At 44.5% G+C, this 9,124-nt stretch overlaps 2 protein-coding genes across 5 annotated transcripts in view; one reads left to right on the top strand and one right to left on the bottom strand.

Moving 5' to 3' along the window:
• The window catches only part of pogza (pogo transposable element derived with ZNF domain a), a 12,783-nt gene extending 8,194 nt beyond the window's left edge, over window positions 1–4,589 (bottom strand). Inside the window, exons 1-9 of one of the 3 annotated variants that reach the window (XM_019890331.1) lie at window positions 4,119–4,589; window positions 3,214–3,290; window positions 3,054–3,127; window positions 2,909–2,969; window positions 2,338–2,469; window positions 2,126–2,266; window positions 1,895–1,971; window positions 1,173–1,319; window positions 826–1,094 (exon numbers count right to left, since the gene is read on the bottom strand). In XM_019890331.1, the coding sequence (XP_019745890.1) occupies window positions 826–1,094; window positions 1,173–1,319; window positions 1,895–1,971; window positions 2,126–2,266; window positions 2,338–2,469; window positions 2,909–2,969; window positions 3,054–3,127; window positions 3,214–3,274 (962 nt within the window). In that variant the 5' untranslated portion in view covers window positions 3,275–3,290; window positions 4,119–4,589. Of the gene's footprint in view, window positions 1–825; window positions 1,095–1,172; window positions 1,320–1,894; window positions 1,972–2,125; window positions 2,267–2,337; window positions 2,470–2,908; window positions 2,970–3,053; window positions 3,128–3,213; window positions 3,318–4,118 lie in introns of all 3 variants that reach the window. The other 2 variants (XM_019890332.1, XM_019890330.1) reach the window with 2 other exon arrangements.
• A 1,848-nt stretch (window positions 4,590–6,437) lies between these two features.
• Window positions 6,438–8,399, top strand: LOC109528014 (gastrula zinc finger protein XlCGF8.2DB-like). Of its 2 annotated transcripts, XM_019890281.1 has the most exons (3): window positions 6,456–6,571; window positions 6,885–6,966; window positions 7,408–8,399. In XM_019890281.1, coding segments are annotated over exons 2-3 (882 nt in total). In that variant the 5' UTR covers window positions 6,456–6,571; window positions 6,885–6,965; the 3' UTR covers window positions 8,289–8,399. The 2 variants fall into 2 exon arrangements, with proteins under 2 accessions (XP_019745839.1, XP_019745840.1); XM_019890280.1 differs by lacking the exon at window positions 6,885–6,966 and having other exon boundaries at window positions 6,438–6,571.
• Window positions 8,400–9,124: the final 725 nt, after the last annotated feature.

Here is a 9,124-nt window from a genome sequence, read left to right as displayed (position 1 = left end):
TGCACCCTTCCTTTTGTGGCTTCCATTCTCGCCGAAATTTCGAAATCTCAGAGATATGGCGAAGCCATGAGAATGCCAGGCGAGGGTATTACTGTTGTGGCGACGCCACTTGAGCTCGTCCGCTGCTCTCTACTGTGCGTGCGTCAGTGCGAACAAGTACGCAAGCGCGTCCTTTGATTTCAACCAATAAGCGCCAACGCAACGACGTCACACACGCGACGTCACACACAACAACAGCTAAGCTAAGCTAGCCGAGACGACACTTGAAGTCGGACGGACACGTTTTTCTGCCAATCTGTGTGTTTCCCTTTTTGTCCAAATATATTTTTACGACAACTGTCTTGTCCAAGGTGTCTTTTATTCATTCCACTGGGGTTTAGCAAATGTGTTGATAAAGAGACGAAAATCTCTACTGTTACTAGTGTTAGTGTCTCAACATGGCTACGCTCATGAAAGCAAAACAACGAAATCAAACGCGTCTTTGTTCAATGCTGTCAACTAATATCCGGATTAATTTTAGACAATTTTTCCTCAATCCTCCGGAGACATTTTCATAAAAATGTGAAAAACCCGGAATTCCGGGAACATCCGGAGGACTTTCATCTCTGATTTTGGCACACACGAGCATTCCAAATCAGGCCTTTTTAAGACCTGACCGGGCCGCTCTCAAATTCTGACGGTGTGCCAATCGTGAGCAAAGATCTTGTGATTCATATTGTGATTGTGGAACCTCGAAGGAATATTTTGCAATATATTTGAATGCAAAGGACATTTTATCCGCTCAACTGCTGGAATTATGGCAAGTTCGAGTTTTGAGTTTCTCACTGGATGTTGCTGAGAAGGGTCTCGGGGCAGTGCTGGCAGTGATAGGGCCCGGCGTGGCAGCGGGAGCTGACGACGCGCTCGCCGACGGCGCTGCGGCCGGGGTCGCATCCGTAGTAGAAGTCGTCCACCATGATGACCAGCTTGCCGAGCTCGGGCTGGAGGACCTGATGGGAGGCGGGGCCCCGGGCGGGGCCTGGCGAAGTTTCGGACGGGGAGACGATGGCGGCAGTGCTCGGGCGAGGAGAGGACACGGCCCTGACACCGGCGGGCTGAGGGGAGCGGGAGAAATTAGGTCACGTGGGTTATGGTGGCCACGCGGAGTTTGACAGATGGGGGGGGAAACTCACAGCGGGAGGGTTGTCTGCTAATTCTTTGCCGGCCCCCGACTCTTTGCAGGCCTTCCTGGCTCTGATCCGCTGGCGCTTCTTGTCATTCTTCTTCTTCCTGATCACCTTGAGCTTATTCACGCTCTCGGCAACGACGGGACTGCAGAGCTGGGAGGGAGGAAGTGACGTCAGTTTGATTATCGGGTTGGCCGCGTTAGGAATCGCTCGCTCATTTGCCACCAACTCAACACGACAGCGCGACATTGCTATAGCAGACCCACTTCAGGGGTCAACAACGCGGTGCCCGCCGCTGCCAGGTCGCTCCCGAGGACCACACGAGTTGCCCGCAAGCCTGTTCTAAAAATAGCTCACTTGTGATTGGACACTGTGATTTCCGAAGAACGTTGCAGAAGTCATAATTTAAAAATGTTGAAAAAGCGCTTGCAGAGATTTACAAAGATGAAGCGGTGCATTCTGACCTCGTTAAAGGTTTGAACCTCAGTGTCTTAACTTCGAGAAACACGGTTAGTCATCCATCAGTACATTTTCTGTTGCACTCAGTCCCACTTCGGCTGCAGGATTCACGATGAATAAGGTACGCCTATGGGTTATTTGGGCAAATCTGTTACTTGAGGCATGCGTATGAAAACGTCAGTTGCCAAGAAGTATTTTCAATTTGAAAGGGCTTGCCGACTTCCCGCGACACGCCGCTCGACTTCACTCGGCTCTCAGCTTCAACTTACGCAAATGAATCCTCGCAGCTCCGAGATCAGCTTGTACTGAGATGAGCACGCCGCACACTTGAAAGGACGGGCCGGACCTAATCACATGCACGTGTGGATGCATGCGCACACACCAACACATACATATATGTTCACACACAGCATCGGTGAAGTCAACTGTGGCAAGTGAGCATGCTTGCTTGCATGCGTTTTGACTTGCACGCTTTTCGACTTGTGGCGGTGGTGGTGTACCTTTGGGTATATATTTTTTGGTGTCGACCGCAGGTCGGGCGGGGGCTTTGGGCGGAGAAGAATGCAGCTCTGGCTTCTGTGTAACGGCGCTTTTCTGGTGCTCCTTGAAAACTTTGTGAGCGGCTTGACCCGAGACCACGCCTGCGGAGACCATTCATTCAAAAAACAGACAGAAATGTCCGACGCCCCCCGGCAGTGGCATGCGCGCATACTCGTGATGATGGGGGCGCAGTCCGACAGGGGAGGCGACGGCACCACTGCGGTGCGGTTGGCCACACGGACGGTAACGAAGCCGCTGGACGAGCCGCCAGGACAGAAGTGCAGCTTCAGCTTCGTAGCGCCTCCTGTGGGAGATTGCGCAGGACATCACATCAGATGGTCACCTTTGCTGAGGAAGTTCCCATGGCAACTGATGCTCGACACCCCACTGGTGGGCTTTTGTATCAAAGGTTGATCCCGGTGGAACGCCTTAGGTCAGCTCCAATCGGGATATCACTTGTGAATTGAAAATCAACTTTGTAAAAAAAGGGACCATTTAATTTATTTTTTCAAAATTCTGACACAAACTGAAAAGAATGCTATTCAAATTCAGCATTTTTCAGAAAGGCTAAAGAATACACACTGTCATCTGCCTGCATGTGTTTCTCCACCGTTTGTCTTTGGAAAAAAAAAATGTGATTGTTTTTGATTGCCAGTTGAAAATGGAAAGCTCAAACGCCACGCGGGTGAGCTGAGGACTTTGTTCCAAGAGAGGACAAACCCGAGTGGCGTGATGTGACTGACCTCCAGGCGGTAGGTAGACGCGGCGACTATTCACCGAGAAGCCGAGACAAGTGCCTGACGACTGGAGATAACGACAGAACGAGAAGACAAAAAGTAAGTCAAAGTGATCTTATTGATCGTGGCTGATGACAGCAACAGGCGTTACCTCCTGCGTATCCCAGGTGTCGACCGGCAGCACGGGAATGTACGTCGTATTCACCGGCGGGTCCTCCTTGTCATCTTCAACCCAAAGGAAACATGAACACACGTTTTTATATCGACGACTTCATGATTACAATGATTTTCAACTCCTTTGAAAGGTTCACCTTCATCGTGCATCGACTCCTCTTCCTCCAACTCCATCTCCACGTCAGCACTGGCGGCCATCCACACACACCGAGACCTCCACCGATGACAGGGGAAATTAAGGCTGGGGAAAAAAACGAACAACTAAGTCACATAAGTTGATCACAAAAAAAAGGTCGACTAGACTTTCCCCCGAAGCTTCACTGGCACAAAATCCATTCGATTCATCGATGGAATAATTCATATGATCAGCCATTCCAAAAAGATTGGATAGTGAAGGCCGGATTGATAATACCGCCATTGATGTATTCAAACATGTCCAACTGAATGGCGAAAACTGATTTGACATGGAAATAACTGATTTACGAGCTCGGTCACGGTTCGAATTAAACTCGTAAATCAAGGCAACAGACTAATCTCACGTATTGTAGTCTCTCGTTTGCACTGTGAAACATCAATTTTTTTTTAAAAGGATTGCTATTAGGACAGCAAGTGCTAATCATTCCTAGTTGCTGCTTTTGGATTACTACAGCATTCCAAAACACTTCTTTTAACAAATCAACGGCGAAGAACAGGAAACAAAAACAATAATAATAACAATAAAAAAAATTTTAAAAAACGAGGATGGTCTTGTAGCGAATTAAGTTGTGAGGGCAAAATGACATCAAGTTGGTCACAAGAGTGTCTTTCAAACATTGTCCATAAGTTCTTGACTAATGCTTACTGTGTTACTTTGCGAATGATTTGATGTAAGTTGAGCGGCTGGCGTGTTGCCATGTCTGGGGACGCTCCCACGCTGCCCCCCCCTCACCCCAAGCCACCGATGCTAAAATGCTAACGTGCTAGCGCGGCAGCTAAATTCCACCAATGCTGTCAATCCTACAAAACAAGCGTTTCCTCAACAGTTACACGAATATTCTCTTACCTTTTATGTACCTTTCCAGTTTCCCTAAAACACTTATTGGAGTGAAATTGTAAGCACAAAATGGAGCCTTTTCCACAACAAAAGCAAGAAAGAGCTCTTTAACTAGTTGCTAGCAGTTAGCAGCAGACACGCTGCGTGTGTGTGATATGGCCACTGGCTGTCGTGTAGCCTTCCGCCAATCATGCCTCACGCTGCACGGCGGAGGGATCTTCTTCGCTTTGGAGGCTATGCTAACAGTTGTTCACCATGCAGTGTACTCTCAATTGATCCTCCACATGAAACCAAAATTTTAAACCGATTAAAAGAATGGCTATCATATAGTTTATACTGTTACTTGTACAAGTGGTGAAAGGTGTGCGTGTGGACGATATCATCGTCTAAAGTCGCATTGTGGTAGAGGTCGGTCCAATTTACGTGATTAGCATCGACGTAAATAAATATTTATAACGTCTCGTACTAAGTGCCTGTGTAGACCTTATTCTTGTGTGTTATTATTAATTTAAGTAACCAAAGTGTAATCATGAACAAAACAAATATATATACTCGTGTAATTTCATACGCGTTATTATGAATGCCGCTTGTCGTGTATCCTTCCGCCCCGCTCCCGACCTCACTGTCCGGCGGAGGGACGTTATTAGCTTTGGATGCTATGCTAACAGTTGCTCACCAGTCGATTCTGAATAAATATCATCCCGCTGTGAACAAACTATGTCTTCAACAGATACTCCCGATTAAAACAATTACGTATCTGACAAAAACGTGCCGAAAGGTGCGCTTGTGTACAATGTCATTTCGGAATAATGAAGTCCAATTTACGTGATTAGCATTTACGTAAATAACCATATTAATTTCGATTTAAAGTACAACGTGGTTTTGTCTGCCAAAGTAGTCCTTCAATAATATTTAACAATGATTATTATTATCTTTTACACACCAACTCACACTGGTGAGTAACCTGTGTCGTATTACCACAACCTGACTATAATCAGAACCAAAATGCACAAATCTGCTTCTTTATCTTCCTGCAGGCTAATTGAGATTGGGGGTTTTATAGTGAGGCCAAAGTATTCTGAATTCCTTTTCATTATTCAGCATCAAAGATGCATAATATAAAGAATGTGAACCTCACACTCCACACCTGATGTTAATCTTTTCAACAGGAGCAAACAATGTGTAACTTACTTTAGCAAATGCTAACGATTATTAAATAGTGTTTTTCTATGAACATTTTGACAGTGAAAAGAATTACAACGTGACGACTTTAAAATGAATGTGGGGTAGCAATCATTTCTAGCACTACTGTTTAAAATAATTTTAAGAATGGCTTATATGTAAACATATGAAACCCACATTAAATCCAGAAAACGCAGTGGTATGACGTCTGAGTAAATGATATATTCAAGATTAAAAACATGAGCATGCTGTACATATACACGAAATGAGATTGCAATGGCTTCAAGTTAGCGTTCCTTTGTTAGAATTTTGCCAACAGAATTTAGCCCATGTGTTTAGAGCTACAGGGAGGAATTTGCTGTAATTACCGGTAAGTGGGGGAATTAAAGATGTTACTTTCACAAGTCTTGGGATTTACTGGGCTGACCTTGGATCTCAAGGGTTGTATTTCATGCCAGTTCATGTGGCAATGTGTGTTGGTATGACGCCCCCCCCCCAAAAAAAAAAACCCATAAATAAAACGTCATTGGATCTGTATCTCCTTTAATTTTGAGGGAAATTCATTGCAGCTTTGAAAACTCAACTTTACCTACAATAAATACAAATATTTATGATACAGTAACTATAAATACAATGAATTCGTAAGAAAGTGAAATAGCATTACTGGATGCTAAAATAATAGCAGTTCCTGTGCGTTTTGGCCTCTGTGGAGCAGTGTGGTGGTGCCGTGCAAGGATGGAGTACTGTATCAATTTAGATTGAGAACAGAAGAAAGTTGCGATTGAAGTCTATTTAACTAGTTTTTCTGAGATTAGGGAGAATTTGTGCCTTTGAGTAGCGTTACCTGGGTGTATGTATTTCAACAACGAATAGTCTTTATTTGAAGGAATATCACTCCGAACTCCATGCTAATTTACCGTTAGCATTCGAATGGGATCCAGTGGACTTTAGCATTAGCGCTAGCGATGTTTTAAAAACGATCCGCGTTTTTTATTTAAATACACAATGTATGTACAGTAAATGTTTTTATTGTATGTGTTTTTTTTACAGTAAGTCATTTCCGTAAAGGCCTCACAAAAATAGAATGCCTTTAAAACCCTTGCGTCTACTTTTATTTTGAAAATATGCATGTGAACGTCAGATGACTTCCTGGTTGCAATTTGCCGACCTTGATGGTCGGGGAACCACTGACCGATTGGTGCTTCAAAAAAAAAAAAAACACCAAATGGACAAACATCGGCAATTAGCTTCACGTTTGGAGTGCAACTCCAAAGTTGAAGGTTTGTTTGTTTGTTTGTTTTTTCATCCTGTTTTTTTTTTTGCCGACGTAGTGAAGGCTAGGTGCTAAGCTAATTCTAAACTGTTAGCAGGAGCTAGCTCCTCCTGCTACGAGGTGTCACCATGAAAGGAAATTCAATTTTGATTTAAAACAATCAAAAGATCTAATCTCGACATGTATTATGCGACGTGACGTCATCGCGTGTCTATAGTTAATTGTGAACACACAGAAATGATTGACCGGCTGCTTAATTCACCTCCCGTTTATCAAGAACCTCTTCAAAAATATTCCTTTCATTCAATTTGTACTGGTAGTTTAGAAAACAGGCTGGAATACTCAAACCTTTTGTGGGTCTGTCTTCCGCAGGGAAGCTACAAAATCCTTTTCACATCTAAAGTAAGGTAACTGCATATATCGTTTATTATTAAGATTCTTTTTTTAAACCTATTGTATGTACAGCTAGACAAATTAGAGTGTATTGCATTTTTGAGATAATTGAACTGGTATAAAAAACGTCAAGCTTTATTTGTGCATGATCAAACATATTTTGAAATCTGAAGAAAAAAGAAGCTTGTTTTCTTTCAAATGGAATAGTCACTGTGTGATAGAGCCCTCCTCATAGTGGTGAAATTAAAGCTACGCTTAAATGGTCCAGCTGCAGCCCACTGTGACAAATTTTGAGGTACAACAAACAAATAAAAAAGGACTTGCTTTGATTCATTTTGCCTAATTCTGAAGTCGAACTTATGTGGTGTGACAGCAGTATGCTTTCACAGAAACATGATCAGTGATCAAAATAGTTGTTGATTACATTGCTGTGTCCTGGGTTTGTTTCAGTGTTGCCGTCAGATGTGCTGAAAGTCATCGTGGGGGAAGACCGTCAGAGGGAGTGGAGCTCCCGGGAGTACTGGGAAGTACCCCAGGCCCTCTGCGTTAAAGAGGAGGAGGAGGAAGACACCGTTGACGAATTTCCCAACCATAGAGACCAAAGCGACTCGGACGAGCGAGCCAACTCCGATCACCGTGATTCGGAAGCGGATGCCGGCAAAAAGCGCTTGAGCTGCTCGCAGTGCCGCCAGAGCTTCGACAACAAGTACCGGCTGGTGCACCACACCAGGACGCACACGGGCGAGCTAATCATCTGCGCCGTGTGCGGCAAAAACTTCTCCAGCAAGAGCAACCTGCGCACGCACATGAGGACACACTCTGGGGAGAAACCCTTCACTTGCTCTGTGTGCGGCAAGGGTTTCTCCGTCAAGAGGTACCTGGTGTCCCACACGAGGACTCACACCGGAGAGAAACCTTACCCCTGCTCCGTTTGCGGCTCGGGCTTCAGCTACCGCATGTCGCTGGTTCTCCACATGAGAACGCACACTGGGGAGAAACCATTCTCCTGCTCCGTTTGCGGCAAACGCTTTTGCCAGAAAGGACAGCTGAGAGCGCATATAAGGACGCACACCGGGGAGAAACCCTTCCCCTGCTCCTTTTGCGGAAAGACTTTTTCTGAGCGCGGACACATGATCTCGCACGTGAGGTCGCACACGGGGGAGAAACCACACCCGTGCTTGCTGTGTGGCAAAACCTTTGCCACCAAGAGGAATGTGACTGTCCATGCCAGGACTCATACCGGCGAGACGCCATTCGGCTGCAGCCTTTGTCACAAGAGATTCCCGCACAAGTATCAGATCACAAGACATAAGTGCACTGACACGCAGTAGCCAAGCCAGAGAGTTCTGGGAAAATCCCATCCCAGAGATCTGGTAAAACTGACAAATGTTTTGTGTGTAATTCCTGGCTTTAATGTTTATTCATTATATACTGTACATTTTCTTAAAATAAATTGGCCAATTAACTGGTTTGGGGAATTTTCTTCTGCCAAATATTGGAATTGGACCGTCAAAGAATCCATATCAGTCAAGCCTAAGTTGCAAGGCAACAAAAATGAAAAAGCCTTCTGGAGAAATATTTGAAGATGCCGATTATTCCAAAATATCAGTCAGCAGCTTCACTTTGACGAAAGAGGTTGCTGTGGTGTAAGCCTTGTTCGTATTCTTGGTGCCATGACATGTAGAACTTACTTTGATATATTTTGACGTTGGCCGGATTGCTACTGTTGGCAGGGTTGTTTGGACTGCGAATTATAAAAAAACCCATCAATAATTAATGAGCCTTAATTGTTCTTAACTGTCAATTGTTCACCCAGTGTGGACGTCAAAATTGCTGTTTCGACCACTTCGGTCATACAGCTCAGTCAAACGTTTGGCTCCAAACAGATTTAGTCCAACATCGATTCACTGAGAGTTTGTGATTTTTTTCATCCTCCATAAAGTGTAAAATATGAATATATTTAAAAGTTCGACGTTATAATACGGTGCATAATTAAAACCCGTAATAACGCGCTCGCTGGTGGATTTTGGAAGTACGTCGCTAGCGTCCTTCCGTGTGCCAAATTCCCTTTGACGCGCGAAGAAGAAGAAGAGAAACAATATGGCGCCCGTCACAGGAGAAATACGTTCATTGTTTTTGTAAAAAAAAAAAAAAAAAAAGAACAATT

This window comes from Hippocampus comes, unplaced genomic scaffold (assembly GCF_001891065.2).
Source record: "Hippocampus comes isolate QL1 unplaced genomic scaffold, H_comes_QL1_v1.1 scaffold71, whole genome shotgun sequence".
Classification (NCBI taxonomy): domain Eukaryota; kingdom Metazoa; phylum Chordata; class Actinopteri; order Syngnathiformes; family Syngnathidae; genus Hippocampus; species Hippocampus comes.
This window is presented reverse-complemented; position numbering and strand designations above follow the sequence as displayed.